Raw genomic sequence first — 16,249 nt, 5'->3', positions numbered from 1 at the left:
ATACTGGCCCACATCCAGCCTGGACTACATGGTGAGTACTAGACTAGTCTGGGCTACATTGCAAGGTCCTGTCTCAAAAAACCAAAGTCAATGAATTAACAAACAATAAGCTAACAGTTCATGTGGAACACAGCAGCATTCCTGGCACAACCATAAGTGCTTTAGGTTTGCTTTTCGGCACTACATGGTAGAGATTTACCATTGCCAACCCCTGCTGCTGCAGGTCGTTTGATTCTTAGTTGTCAAGAGACAAAGTGGAGCTGCCACCCTCACCTTGGAGGAAGCCCTTCCAAGGCCCGGATTCCATCTACCAATATGCCCTCAGTTTTGCAAAAGATGCTTTAGCTATAATTAAGACTTTTTTCTTTCATTTCGCCTTTCCCTGCTGTACTTCTCTTTACACAGGTGGTGTTAGGATGGCCACAGGCATTTTCCCCAGGTAAGTGGAGATGATTTGGGGGGTTGCAAATAAAAAAAATTAAAAATTCTTATGTTGTAAAAATATATTCGAAATACAATTGGTTGTTCTGAATTTTTCCCGCAAAACATTAATCTAATTTTAAAATTTGTGAGTAAAGAAGAAAAACATTTCTTGGACATCCTTAGTTTCAAAAAGTGGTCCCCTGATTATTTATAGAGATTAGACCTCTCATTCCTAGGAGACGTTTTCCTGAAGCAGAACACACTGGACAGCAAGACATTTTAGTGGAAATTCCAGCGTCTTTTGAAGGAAAGGGGATGCCACTGTAACTCGCTGAGTTTACACTAAGGATGGAGAGCTGGGTCAATAAATAAACACCCTAAATGGATGAAGCTGGACAGACGGTGCAGCTCTCAAGAGACTGAGGCAGGAGGATTGTGAGTTCCAGGCTGGCCTAGCAAGACCATGTCTTTTTTTTTTTTTTTTTGGTTTTTCAAGACAGGGTTTCTTCTCTGTGTAGCCTTGGCTGTCCTGGAACTCACCCTGTAGACCAGGCTGGCCTCAAACTCACAGAGATCCACCTGGCTCTGCCTCCCGAGTGCTGGAATTAAAGGCAAGTCCTGCCACAACCACCTGGCCAGTTTATACTTTTTAATAAAGGCAAAAATCAGGGACTGGAGAGATGGCTCAGCAGTTAAAAGCACTGGGTTCCCTTCCACAGAACCCACGTTCGATTCCCAGGGGATCCAATGCCTTCTTCTGGCTTCCAAGGACACCGAATGCATGTGGTCTACAAAGCAAGTTCCAGGACAGCCAAGGATACACAGAGAAACTAACTCTATCTTGAAGGAAAAAAAAAAAAAGCCATCTTAGTTCTTACCCTCATCAAGGAAACTTCTCTTTCCAACAGATGGAGACCACTACAGAACAAGTCACTTCTTTGAATCTAATATTTAAAATTAAAAGTCATTATTTAATAACAAAGGGAGAGAACCATGCATATTTTGGTAGTAGTGTAAGAGAAGGAAGAGGTGTGATTTTAATTACTTTCAAATTATTTGGATTAAAACCAGTATTATTTCCCTGAGATCCAAATATGAATCATATGAACATCTGGAAAGAATCTAGAATGTTCAACACCCACAATGCTGTGCTCCTTCCGTCACCCAGGAAATGTGTGCATATGAACAGGGTACAGTGGGTGGCATCTGTCCTTTTAAGCCAGTATTCATCCTGTATAAGCAAGAATCTCATATTTCAGCTGGAAGCTCCAGGTCACCTTTGTCTCTGGCCTCTGGACACCTCACCCACAGCTGTGACTGCCGTGACTGCCACTTCGGGTGACTTTAACTCTCCCATCTACGTTGCCGTGTCTTGGATGACAGATGGTCAGAGATTACTAGGCACATGACTAAATGACAGCCCCAACCTTGAAGCGGTGCTATCTGCACCCTCTCCCCAGAGACATTGTACCATCCTGGGGGAGGGTATAAAATAGAGCAGATTACATTTGAATGACAAAAGCATTACTTTCATAACAAACATTAAAAGAAATGTGCGTAGCTCTTCTGTTAATCCAAAGAGGAAACAAACAAAATAGAGCTTTGCAGAAATGCAGTGGACCCCAACAGTGAGATCTTCACAGACGGGCGCTGGCTGCACCTCTGGACTCACAGGCAATGGAGGATAGTAAAAGGGCAAATGCAAACAGCTTAGGTGAAACTAGAAAGCAGGATGGGGTCACTGAGAGCACATACTCATTTTCATTTTAATACTTCAGGGTTCACTGTGTCCTTAAGCCGAAAGGAACAAAGGGAAGCAGAACCTGACATTTTTAACTATTCCAGGGAACCTGCAAAGGACAACAGTCACCCTAGAGGGTGGCAGCTGCCATTGGATGAAACTCTGCTCTCAAAAAAAAAAAGCATCCTTGAGTTAGGCCTAGTTGTCAGAGATTAACCATGCTTCTTTTAAGCATAGAGGCAAACCACAACATGTAAAAGTCACAAGAAACAAGAAATAGTAGATTTATGTGCCTACGACTTTAGATATTTGGAATGTCAGATATGGAAAATAAGATAGTTATGCATAAGTGTTAAAATTTGTTTGTTTGTTGATTGAGACAGGATCTCAATCTATAGCCCAAACTGGACTCATACTCAAGTCCCTTCTTGTGTGAGTGTCCTGAGTGACAGGACTGATTATAGACACATACCACTGTGTCCAGCCTAAAGGTTTTCAAAACTTGAAAACTTAAGCAAAAAGTCCCAAGAAAAAACAAAATTTTAGAAGTGAACAAAATAATCAGTGGGGAAGCCCTCCAGACATGGTCAGTGACAGACGAGGTAAGGCTGGAAGCAGAAGTGGCTAGGTGCAGAACCCAGAATAGCTTACACGGCAAGAATATAAAAACATCAGAGAAAAAACGAACAGTCACGGAGGACACAGTAACTAAATACATTTAATCAGAGCCCCAAAAGGAAAGAATAAGAAAATAAAAGACAACTACTCAAACAAAGACTTAAGAATCCATAAGGAAAAAATTCATAGATAAACAAATTATAAAATGTAAGTAGAAAACTAAAAAGGAATTCCCCCTAGTGACACACTGCAGTAACACTTCAAAATGCCCCCCAAAAGAAAGGAAAGGGGGGGTGACCTTTAATGTAGCTAGGGAAAAGAAAGCTAAGCAGGGGATGGAGAGATGGCTCAGAGGTTAAGAGCACTGGCAGCTCATCCAGAGGTTCTGAGTTCAATTCCCAGCAACCACAAGGCGGCTCACAACCATCTGTAATGAGATCTGATGCCCTCTTCTGGCATATAAACAGAACACTGTATACATAATAAATAAATAAATCTTTTAAAAAAAAAAGGAAGATCAGCAATATAGAGGAGACAAGAGATACAACTTTAGACTTCTTAACCAGAGAGCACAGAGAACACAATACACTCCCCTCTCTCTCCCTCCACCCCACCCCAAGACAAAATGACTGACAACCTAAAATACTGTAAGTGTTCCATGGACAGCGTTAAAATAGGTATAGTTTCAAACACAGAAGCCCTTAGCAGTGGTTTTAGTTAGCTGGGGTCAGAAAATCCCAAAAGTAGCAGTTCCAGCTTAAAAACTGTGCCACTCAAGAGTGGTGAGATGAAATCTGAAGCCATCCTGCTCCATCCTACATCATATATATGACTGCTTACTGTCCACTTCAGGAGCATCTGGCTACTGGATCAACTATCACAACATCATACCGTATCCACGTAACCCTTATGTTACTTAATGGCCCAAAGTGCCAATACTGGCAATTCAGACATGGACAGAGAAACTAGACAGTGCTACTCTTGAGTGAGAAGCTGAAAATTCTTGATTTGATAAGAAAAGAAAAAGAAATCATTGGAAGTTGCTAAGATATGGTAAGAAAGAATCTTCTAACTATAAAATTGTGAAGGAAAAAGAAATTCATCATATTTCACTGTCCTCAAACTGCATACATCTCAGCCACAGTACACAGTGTAAGTGCTTAATTATGAGGGAAAAGGCACCAAGTTCACATATTGTGTACCAGAAATATCACAGGACACATAGGGTTCTGTTCTACCAGTTTTAGGAATCCACTGGTGTCTTGGAACACACTCCCCACAGCTAAGAGGGAGGGTTTAGAATATAAACAGAACCTAGTCTAGAACCAGATACCCATACTACAGAATGTCACTAAAACTATTATAAATAAATAAATAAATAAATAAATATTCTCTAGGTCAGTGGTTCTCAACCTTCCTAACGCTGTGACCCTTTAATACAGTTCCTCACTTTCTAGTGACCCCAACCATAAAATTATTTCATTGCTACTTTATAACTGTAATGTTGCTACTGTTATGAACCTGTAAATCTCTGAGTTTTCCAATGGTCTTAGGTAACCCCTGTGAAAGAGTCATTCCAACGTGAAGGGGTCTCGACCCACAGGTTGAGAATCACTGTTGCGGGTGCTCTTTCCACTCCAATCTTCTTGACTCCTTTTGTTCCTACAGATTCCGGCTTTCACCTGACAGATGAATTCCTACACCACACTGTGAAGCAGAATGTCTTTAACCTGGTGTTTAATGCTTTACAGCCTCTTGTTAATGGTCTCCGATGGACAACTGGCTCCTTTTGTCCTAGGTCCACAGAAAGGCTTTCTAAGTCCTACTCCCCAGCAACTATGAGTCCTCAGGAAGGTGGCCTCATGTACTCTTCCCCCTGCGACAGAAGCTATTGGGAGCTTAAGAGTGCAGTGGCTACATGTCACACATCACTCCAGCCCTTCTTCACGCTCTTTCATTCTTTCTTTCTGCCTCCTCTTGTACACTGGCTCCTGAGCCTTGGAGAGAACACTATAGATGCCTCACTTAGGCTATGGCTCTTTTATTTACTGTGACCTCGGACCAGGCCTTGCATTCCTTATCTACAAATTCAGTACCTACAAATAAAAATGGCTGCTGAGACCAGTTGAGATAGCTCAAGTTTGTGCCCCACTAAAGTTCATGTTGAAGCCTTAACCTCTAATAAGATGGTATTAGTTACAGGCTTTAAAAAGGAACTAGGCAGCCAGTGGTGGTGATATATGCCTGAAATTCCAGCACTCGGGAGGCAGAGGCAGGTGGATCTCTGTGAGTTTGAGGCCAGCCTGGTCTACAAAGCAAGTTCCAGGACAGCCAGAGCTGGTACACAGAGAAACCCTGCCTCAAAAAAAAAAAAAAGGACTAGGTTTAGATGAGGTCATGAGGATATGACCCCATCACAGGACAGTGGCCACTATAAGAAGAGGCATCAAAGCTATCACTCCTCTATCATGTCATCCACAAGCTGCGAAGAAGGCCTCACTAGGAACTGGACCTGCCAGCAACCTTGATCTCAGACATCTGCGACCCCACAACAGTGAGACACAAATGTCTATGGTTTAAGGCACTCTGTTTATGATATTAGTAGTCTGAACTCACTGTGAGATATTATCCTGTACAACCCATATAGTGCCTGGCACATAGCATTCAACAGCTGTTGTTATTTATCATAATAACCCACAGTCTCGGCAGACACTATATATACTCCCAAGCACATCCCTGCATACACTATTTCCTCTACTTTCCTCTCTTTCAACATCTCCATTCACCTAAATCTGCACTATGTAAGTCAACATTATCCCTAAGAAGGCCAAGTGCGGTGTCACACTCCTATAACCCCAGAATACCAAAGGCTGAGGCGGAAGAATCAGTCAGTAAGGTCATGAGGAGCTGAGCGGATTTCCCGGAACCCACACAAAAGCCCAGGCAGGGCAGCAGGAGCTGCAGCCCCAGTGCTGGAGCTGTAGTGATGGAAGCCCCTGGGGCTTGCTGTCCACCTGCCTAGCAGGATCTGACAAGTTCCAGGCTCAGCGAGAGACTGTGTCCCCAAAAATAAGATAGAAAGCCATTAAGCAAGTCACTTGACATCAACCTCTGGCATTATGGGAGCGTGTACACACACACACACACACACACACACACACACACACACACACACTTTCAGGCAAGCTTGAGCTACACAAGCTCTGCCGCAAAAGGAAATAATAATAATAATAATAATAATAATAATAATACCCCAGTAGAAATGCTTTAGTGAAAACCTTGGCCAAAGAAAAGAGAAGCAGCTGTCTGAGGATTTGCTTCAAGACAGCTGCACCTCATTCTAAAAACAGGGACGTCCACAGCGGGCAGACAGAGAATAACAGGGCATACCTCGGACAACTCTCTGCTTCCCATGAAGTCTCTGCTTCCCATGAAGTCAACCTGCCCTCATCATTCCCATCACCCATGAGAATCATCCTCCAGCGCTCAGCGGCTGGCACGGGGCAGTGCTCAGAGTGCAGCAGCAAGCTAAGCAAGCCCCGGGTTCTTTTGTTTGTTCCTAATGAATGGGGGGCAGGGCAGGTACTCTGAGCAGCTTTCAGTCCCCCTTAACCATTTGCTGTAGCCACAGCTGTTCTCCCACCCAAACCAACGGCAATTCATCTCTCAAATATGTCACAGAGAATACCAATGCCAACAACTGAACTTCAGGGACATTCCTCCTTCATCCAAGTTGGCTGTGGTGAAGAAACCAGAAAAAGCCACAGATTACATGTGTTTAAACAAATTCCGTTTTCCCTTTATTAATGTCAAATCTAAAATTCCAGAACTGTAGCTGTGAGAAATCAAAACAAACACAACTTTTTCTAATTATACAAAAAAAAAAAGTCTCATTAAAGAAGACTTCAAAGGAAAGCAGAAGAATCAGGGAAAGGCACATAGCAGTGAACAAGCAGCCCTGAGCTCGGCTCCTCAGAAACACAACCCATCAACGTTCGGTACATTTCCCCTGGCGTCTTCCACAACTGTAATCACGAATTGTAGCTGTCACAGCCCATGTCCTTAAAGTGCATCCTAAGAATTTCTCTACGTTTTTCTTAACTTTGCAGCTTCACAGAGGAGACGGCAGAAAATACCATTTCCTCCCATGACAACTACTAGAGTAAAAACTGAGGCTTTCCTGACGTTCCTGCAGCCACTGAACTAAAATAAGATACCCTAAAAATGCCTAGACACACAGAGTGGCTAAAAACATTAACTGGCTTTCAAGGGACAAAGACAGACAGGCGAGACTTACTAGAGCCATCTCTGTTCTGGGTCAGTTTCTTTTTTAACATTTTTTTTTTTTTTTTAAACATCATTGATAATATGCATGGTACTCACACCCAATACCCAAAGCCCAGCGTGAATGGTCATCCAGACACACTGGCTCTTCCAGGGCTGGGCTTCTTATTCATTGTGTGCCCCTACCAAGGACAATAGTAACTGACAATACACAGACATTGTAAGACGTTTGTTGGAATGAAATGAACTACAGACTCAGATATATGCTTCTTCAGAGACAGGAAAGATTACTGTGAGCTGGAGTTACCAGACACAACAAACAATGTGACCATAGAACTTGATTTTAACAGTAATTGTACGAACAAGGTGAACCAACTAAGTATTGGGATACTCTACAAAAGAAAGACAGAAAGAGGCTGGAAAGAGAGCTCAGCAGTTAAGAACACGTTCTGCTCTTGCAGAGGACCCAGGTTCTAGTCCCAGTACCCACAGAGTGATTCACAACCACACATTCCCAGCACTCACACAGTGACTCATAACCACCAGTTAATTCCAATTCTAGGGGATCTGACACCCTCTTCTGGCCTCTCTGGGCATCTGCATACATGTCATGCACATACAGACAAACAGACACACATTCATACAAATAAAATAAAGTTATGGGAACTGGAGAGAGATGGCTCATTAGTTAGGAGTGCTTGTTTTCTTCCAAAAGACTTAGGTTCAATTCCCAGTACCAACCTGCCAGCTCACATACACCTATTATTCTGGTCTCAAGGAATCTGATGCCCTCTTCTGGCCTCCTTGGGCACTGCACACACATGGTGCACAGACATGCAGCAAAACATACACACATACAATCATACATACATGTGATGGTTTGCACGAGAATAGCCCCCAGGCTCATATATTTGAATGCTTGGTCCTCTGTTGCTCAAACTGTTTGGGAAGGATCCGGAAGTGTGGCCTGGTTGGAGGAAGGCTGTCACTGGGGTGGACTTGGAGGTTTCAAAAACCCATGTCATTCCTAATTAGTTCTCTACTTTCTCTTCTCTTCTCTCTTTTTCCCTCCTTCCTTCTTCAGGATTAAAATTAAGTTCTAAGTCACTGCCCCAGCGCCCCGCCCACCTGCCGCCCAAGCTCCCCACCATGATGGTCATGAACTCTCACCCACCAGAACTGTGAGGCCCAAATTAAATGCTTCTTTCTATAAATTGCCTTGGTCATGGTGTTTTGTCAGGGCAATTGAAAAGTAACTAAGACAAGACAAAATGAAACATTTATTTGAAAAAAATCAACATTTAAAAGAAAAAGACATAAGGGAGGACGTTTACACAGCCTGAATCCTCCCTATGGCTTGAAAAGCAGCACAGCACTGCGGTCCTGCTGTACGCGGTGACTGCTGGGAAATTCAGTACAGAGCACATAATACATACTATTGAGAGGCAAGAAACCCCGAACACCCCCACATGAAAAACCACTGCTTCCCAGGGCATCAGAAACAGGGCTGCTTCTCAGGATGGTTTCTGTGCACCGTGGCAAGCAGCAAAGGGGCAGTGAATTAATGCTTTCGCTCCCATACTGTGGATAGTGTCCTTGCCAACCTGAGTGTAAAAGAATGTGCTTACCCAACTTAGTTTCCGGATCTCTTCATACACCAGTGGAGATATTTGCATACAGTGTTAGAATTCAGAGGGCACGTGCAAAGATTTAAAATTTGCACTCAACCCTGATGTCATCCTACTCCCAGACCTGACTGGAAACACACCTTAAAAGAGAATCTGCCATCACTAGGAGGTCTTCAGCCGACTGTACACTCTAACTTCACTCACACTCACACATATTTTCTTTTTTACATCCCACTTGTGCTCTGAAAGAATTCAAAGGATTTATGAAGAAGGAATTTGTTAGTATCACATCTCTAACAGCTGCTACTTGGGTGTGCTATATCCACAGCGTCTTCTATTATAACACATAGCCATCTCAGGAAGCAAACGTGAGCATCTGCTTCCTTTCAGAAAACTAACTTAATGCTATCCCTCACCTTCCACAGAGCCGAGGAGACGGACTGCTGTGAATCTGAGTTTAACACTGAAGTTATTTGATGGCTAAGATCTCTAGCAGCTATCCATCCAGCCTCCAGCCTGTAGCATGGCCATCAACAAATCATCTGGAGATGAGCAGCTGATCCAAGTAATTCATGTTTTGGGGACCAGGTGTCCTTTGTTTTTCCTAAAGCACACATACAACCCTGACAATGCGTCTAACAATCAGGTAATCAAAAGGAATTAAAAAACATCATAAAGGGGGAGTGGGGGATTAAGTTCAGTGGTAGAGCGCTTGCCCTGGGTTTGGTCCTCAGCTTGGGGGGGGGGGGACGACGACAAAATGTCATAAAGGGGCTGGGGCTATAGCAGCAGCAAAGGGCTTGTCCAAGACCCCGAGTTCAGTCCCAATCAGTCAGTCAATGTGGGCCACTCTCAAACATGCTTCAGGAGCCCAAATAAATGGAAGAATTAGAATACTTGGTTAGAGATTTCTACATTTCCCCTCACAAACTGTCTTCAAGACTACAAACTGTTACTCTAGTTCTAAATGAAGGCTTCTCTTCTGTCACATCAAAAGTTCTGGAAAGTTAGCCAAGTGGTGATGGTGCACGCCTTTAATCCCAGCACTCAGAGGCAGAGGCAGGCGAATCTCTGTGAGTTCAAGGCCAGCCTGGTCTACAGAGTGAGTTCCAGAAAGCCCACACTACACAGAGAAACCCCAGCTTGAAAAACACAAAAAAAGTAACAACAACAAAGTTCTGGAAAGTTACTGAATTGCTAAATAATCACTCAAAAAGGAGATGAGGCACAACATTTGTAAAGCTGAATCACACCAGTCATAAATTCCACAAAGGAATATTATATATACAAACAGCACGGCTTTGAACACTTGACAATTTTACAAAACTCATCCATAATAAGATTTCCACTGTCAAATAGAATAAACAAGTAACCAAAGACTGAGTTACCATAGACTAGAGATTTCCAAGTTTAAGATGCTTGAGGTAACACCTCAAGCACCTTACCTCTGCTTGCTAGTGTTTCTTAACACACAAAACAGGAAAAACAATAACGTGCTCTTAAGTTATCAAAATCAAATGAATTAATTCACATTAAGTTGTCATAACAGAGCCCAGCAAAGGGTAATCACATGAAATGTTTACTACAGTGTTAGAAACTGCGCAGCCCTGGCATGCCTTGAATTTGCCCTGTAGCCAAGACTGGACTTGAACTGGCAATGATCCTCCTGCCTCTGCCTCTTAAGTACTGTGATTACAAGAATGTGCAACCACATCCAGCTTGGAACTAGTAATTTGTTGTTGTTGCAGGGTCTCACTCTACCCCAGGGTGACTTGAAACTTACTGTGTAGCCCAAGATGGCTTAAAACTCACAGTGATCCTCCTGCCTCAGCCTCCAGAGTGCTGCAATTACAAGCATGAGCTACAGCTGACAGGAACTAGCATTTTTTAAGTGGAAATAGTGCCTAGTTCTGAAAAGCATAACCCGAAAAGTTAAAAAACAAAACAAACAAAAAAAAAGTAGTTTCCACCTGTGAAGATGACATGTTTTTAGAGATGTACTTTCATAAGTGCATGTATGAGCGCAGGTGCCTGCAGAGTTCAGAGGAGTGTGTCAGATCCCTGGGGAAAGAGTCTCACGCTGTTTGAGCCACCCAACCTGGTTGCGATGGACAGAACTTGGGTCCTCTGCCAGAACACACCTTTGTAATCACCGAGCCATCCCTCCAGGCCCAAGAGTACAGCTTTAAGGTATATGTAAGCTAAAAGCCATAGAACGGAAAACTCCTCACGTTAAAAAGAACGCTACAGCTTTCCAAGTGGACTACAGCCATCCTAGCAACTTCATCTTGGCCATGGGTCCTAGATTACAAATTTGTATTGTACTTCTTATGTAATGCAAGTGAATCTCATCCCTTAATAGCAAGAAACCCGTCAAATCAGCATCCCCCTGAAGGGCAAAACTGGAGACTAAGAATATATGAAGACCTCAGCATTTTCTGCTTTTTACCAACAAATCAAATAGAAATTCATCCCTGAAGTCAGCTACAAATGTATCTCCAATAAAATCTGCAGACTTTCATGTGAACAAATCTCTTCAACAATAGGGAGTTGTTCTAGTCTGTGAATAGAACAGTGTCAGTGTGACCAACACAGTGGGAGCTGGACATTCCTGACACTCCTGTCTCCTGGCTAGCCTCTGGTCATCTGTATCTCCCAACTGCATTTGGTTTTGAAATAACTTTCAGACAAAGTATACGGTCAACCAGTATATGCTCATCCTTATCACGGAGGTGTGTTTCCAGCGCTTCTGCACCAGACCCCCTCTTTTTACTACCACCCCCACTCTGAGTACCCCACTAGAATAAGCATCAAACACAAAAACGCTTTGTTTTCCTAAGTCTGTCCATCCCCCACTCCCGACGGTGCCAGTGCCTTGGTGTATTAATTTGTATTTTTTGGAAAACACCATGGGCGGCAACAAACCCAAGAAACAAATGATCCAAGGGTTGAAGAGTGGCCCGGGTTGGGTTACCTGTGAGCAAAGAGTGGTGCTTTATGCAACCTTAACTTTGGCACTACTTGGTTTGGCAGGCAGTCTTGGAATAATAATTTAAAAAAAAAAAAAAATTTAAAGGCTATTAAATAGCCTCTGAAAATGGGTTCACAAATCTACTTCACCTAACTGTTTTAAGGACTGAGATAATGGCTTCAAAGTGCCGTGTGGTATTTATAGAAAGTAAACTTCCAGCGCTTCTGCTCAACTGACCAGGGAACTACTATCTCCCAGGAATTCCAGTGGAATGAAAAAGCGCAAAACTTTCAAGTTTAGCAGTGTGTCGGGATCCAAATGGCCCGGATGCTACTGGAGGGGGGTGGTGGTGGTAAGGGTCTCCTCCACCACGCTGCGACAGCGGTGCTCATCCCTGTGCAGTTCCATCTCCGCGCAAGGATGGCCGGCCTTGCCCCCTCGTTCAGCTTCTTTGTTGACCCCAGCAGCTCCCGGGAGGGCAGGCCCCTGGCTGGAGCTTCCCCAACCGCTCGTCGTCCACGACTTAGCGCACCATGCTGCTGATGGGGCGTTTTCTCCAGTAAGTTTTCGAGCCCGGGAAGTGGCTGCCACGGTCCTTCTAAAATCTAGTCGGCCGTGTCCCTGTCCAGGACCAGCCGCATCCACGCGGGTCAGCCCAAGACCCGACCCGACAGCCCGGGGAACCGCGCCCGCCCCGAGACCGCTATTCCACGGCGGCCCGGGCCGCTCCGTTCCCATCGCCACACACCCCACTCCCCAGGAGCCTAGAAGCGTCCACTCACCCCTGAAGAGCAACAGCAGAAAGAAGTCGGGCAGCCGCGCGCAGAGCCGAAGTCGCAGACGCCGGCTCAGCGCCATGTCGAGGGGAATGTGAGGGGCTCGGGCTTGCCGCGGAGAACCGGCCTTGTGCGCATGCGCCCGAGACTGCTTGGACCCTGCGACCCGCCTCCGGTTACCATAGCGACCACACGGCCCAGCCAGGGCCGGCACCATGGTGACCGAAGAAGCTCTAGTCTGGTTGCTATGGGTGCAATGATGCTCAAGGCTTGCAGGTGGTATCTTGGTGGATGGACTGAGCGGTAGGAGGATTAAAAAGCGTGTCTGGGAAGGGAATGGGGTGGATTCATAAAACTGTAGATTATTCCTAGAGATCTAAGAAGGATTACTCCATTAAAATTTAGGAAATGATGGGGCTGGAGAAACTGTTCAGCGGTTAAGAGCACTTGTTGCTCCTAGAGAGGACCTGGGCTCCATTCCCAGCACCCACATGGTGGCTCACAACCATCTGTAACTCCAGTTCTAGGAGATCTGACATGGTCTTCTGACCTCTAAGAGTACTAAACATGCATGTGGTGCACATACACACGTTCAGACATACACATGAAGTAAATCATTATATTTTTTTTTTAGTTAATGAATGTTATTTTACAAATAAAGACATTGCAGAACAGGCAAGGCTCCCAGTGGTGGGAATGGACACAAACCCAGCCACAAAACCTTTAATCCACACCTGTCCTGACTGCAAGATGTGCAGGGCAATGGTGGCTCAGAGCTTGTGAAAGTAGCCTACTAATGACTGTTCTAACTTGAGGCCTAAGCCATGGGAAAAAGCTCATGCCCATCACTGCCTGGATGACCAGGAACCAGAAGTATGATGATGGCTCAGAGACCTAGGATAGAACTAAACACACAACTGACAAAAAAAAATCAATGAAATGATTCCTAACAATATTCTGCCACACTCATAGATTTGTGCCTAGCCCAATAGTCATCAGAGAATCAGAGAGGCCTCCTCCAGCAGCTGATGGGAGCAGATGCAGAGACCCATATCCAAACATAAGGCAGAGCTCTGTGAAACCCATAGAAGAGGGGGGAGAAAGGATTGTAGGAGTCAAAATGCTCCAGGACACCAGGAGATTATGGCCTACAGAATCAACTAAGCAGGGCTCTTAGGGCTCACAGAAACTGAAGTGACAATCAGGGAGCCTGTATGGTTCTGCACTAGGTCCTCTGCATACATACTGTGGTTGTTTAGCTTGGTGTTTTTATGGGACTCCTAACAGTGGGAGTAGAGGTGTCCCTGACTCTTTTGCCTGCTCTTGGGACCTTTTCCTCCTACTGGATTGCGTCTTCCAGCCTTGATATGGGGGTGTGTGCCTAATCTTATTGTATCTTGTGCTGTGTTCAGTTGATATCACTGGGAGGCCTGCTCTTTTCTGAAGGGAAACGGAGGAGGAGTGGATCTGGGGGAGAGGGGAGGTAGAGGGATGAGAGGAGTGGAGGGAAGGGAGGCTGTGGTAGGGATGGGAGAAGAGTAAATAATAAGAAAAAATGTTGCTGAGTAACAGTAGTGTTTGAAAACAGTAGTATTTTCACACCTGGAGAGCCCCTGATTCCATATGTAATAAAAGAAGGTGCTGAAATCTGCATAGAACATTAGCAAGCATACTTAGTACATAAAAACAATAAGTTTCTGTAGAATCATAATTCATTTCTCTAGTAGAGCTAAAGCATAATGGCACACGCAGTATCCTACACAATAGAAGGGTAATTCTTGGCACTGGTGCTGAACTTTTTTACTCATTTTTAATTGTTTTTTGTTTTGTTTTGTTTTGTTTTGTTTTTGTTTTTTGACAGAGTCTTAAGAATTCACTCTGTAGACCAGGCCAGCCTCAAATTCACAAAGATCCGCCTGCCTCTGCCTCCCAAGGCCTGGGATTAAAGGCATGCACCACCACCATCTGTCTATTTTTACTATTTTTAATTATATGTAAGTGTGTATGTCTGCATGTGGGTGTGTGCAAGTAAGTGCGGGCACTCAGAACAGAGGTTCAGAATTACAAATGATATGAGCCACCTGGAGTGGGTGCTGAGAACAGAACTCGGGTCCTCTGGAAGAGCAGCAAGTGTTCTTAACTGCTGAGCCATCTCTCCAGCCCTCTTTTTCACTCTGAAAATGGTTGTTGTTGTTGTTTGGTATTGTGTGTGTGTGAGTACAGGAGTGCATGGTAGGGTAGTATATGCCACAGTGCGCTTGTGGAAATAAGAGGACAACTCTGCGAAGTTGCTTTTCTCTTCTATCGGGGACTATGGGGGTCCAGCCCCTCGATAGTCCCCTCCCCAGGGTCCGGGAAGAATCTACAACCAGCTGATAATTAATCTTAAAGAGAAGAAATGAATCTATGTACACGAAACTCCTTAGTTCATACACTTTATTATTCTGTGATAGTTATGTTTCTACACAGCTTCTATTCTGCTCTCATGTTTAGCTTCTTTCTTGCCTGATTTCTCTATATTTATCTACTGTCCCCTCTAGGTTCTATCTTAATTCCTTCATCTAGTTCTGTCCCTTCTAGGTTCTCATCTATCTAGTTCTTTCCCCTATCAGCTCTTCTCCCGTCTCCTTCTCTCTCATCTGCCTCTTCCTCATCTTGTTCTTCCCCATCTGGCTCTTCCTCATCCTCCATCTCGTTCCTCTAGTCCTCTCTTTTAGCCCTTCAATCTAGTTCTTCCCCATCTCAGTTCGTTCCTCTCAAGTTCTTACCCATCTAGTTCTTCCATTCTCTTTTTTACCCCCCCCCACTCTCCTCTGCTTTACAGTTATATATCTCCCCAAAATCACAATCCTCCCCTCCACCCAGGACACTCAGCCTAAACTTCCTCAGGCAGTGATTGTCCGCTATCAGGATCAAATGGAGGGTTGATAAGAATTACAAAGAGGGCCAGGCGGTGGTGGCGCACGCCTTTAATCCCAGCACTCGGGAGGCAGAGCCAGGCAGATCTCTGTGAGTTCGAGGCCAGCCTGGGCTACCAAGTGAGCTCCAGGAAAGGCGCAAAGCTACGCAGAGAAACTCTGTCTCGGGAAAAAAAAAAAAAAAAAAAAAAAAAAGAATTACAAAGAGGGGCACTAGTTGTTAATTACCATTTGTGACCCAAAGGGGAAGTGACTAATGAATTAACTAAAGGCTAAATACTGGTAATATCTAAGAAGAGGGATCTTATGTGCACAACTATAATCTTAAATGTGTTTGGTAAAAGATGTTAAAGATCTATAAGTTGTTAGGTCAATGGGAGAAAATAAAACTGTCCTGTGGCTCCTATCTGTCCAAGCTGTCTGCCGTTTTTCTGCAGGGTGGGGGAAAGTGTGCTCAGTCTCTAGGCAACCTGTGTACAGGTAGATGCCTCTGGTGATAGTTAAAGGGAGATCTGGAACTGGAGGTAAGATTTGGGAAAGGAGGAAGTTAAGCTTAATTAGCACATCCACCAGGCCTTCTCAAACAGGTAGCCTGGATGCTTAAGTCTGTTTTTAGAGAGTACAGAGGTATACTTCCTCCATCTGGGGATGGACCTGGCCAGATGCTGCCAATGATGATAATTACAGGGAGGCTTGAACTGGGGTTCTGGCTGAGCATAGCTGTTAGCGCAGAATGTTATCTAAATATTCCTAGAAGTGGTTAGGTAAGTAGTTAGAGGTCTATAAAGTTAGTAAGGCTGTAAGAAAGGAGGGGTCTGAGCTAAATTGTGTAAAGCTATTACTTAATGTCTACCTGACCTAGGCAGTGTCCCTTGTGGAATTTACCTTAA

General features: G+C 44.3%; 1 protein-coding gene across 1 annotated transcript in view; it reads right to left on the bottom strand.

Annotated features, from left to right (window-relative positions):
• The window catches only part of Jam3 (junctional adhesion molecule 3), a 61,849-nt gene extending 49,265 nt beyond the window's left edge, over window positions 1–12,584 (bottom strand). Inside the window, exon 1 of the mRNA XM_028883050.2 lies at window positions 12,448–12,584. Coding sequence (XP_028738883.1) covers window positions 12,448–12,523 — 76 coding nt within the window. The 5' untranslated portion in view covers window positions 12,524–12,584. The remainder of the gene's footprint in view (window positions 1–12,447) is intronic.
• Window positions 12,585–16,249: the final 3,665 nt, after the last annotated feature.

The sequence above is a fragment of the Peromyscus leucopus genome, chromosome 7 (assembly GCF_004664715.2).
Source record: "Peromyscus leucopus breed LL Stock chromosome 7, UCI_PerLeu_2.1, whole genome shotgun sequence".
Lineage (NCBI taxonomy): Eukaryota > Metazoa > Chordata > Mammalia > Rodentia > Cricetidae > Peromyscus > Peromyscus leucopus.
This window is presented reverse-complemented; position numbering and strand designations above follow the sequence as displayed.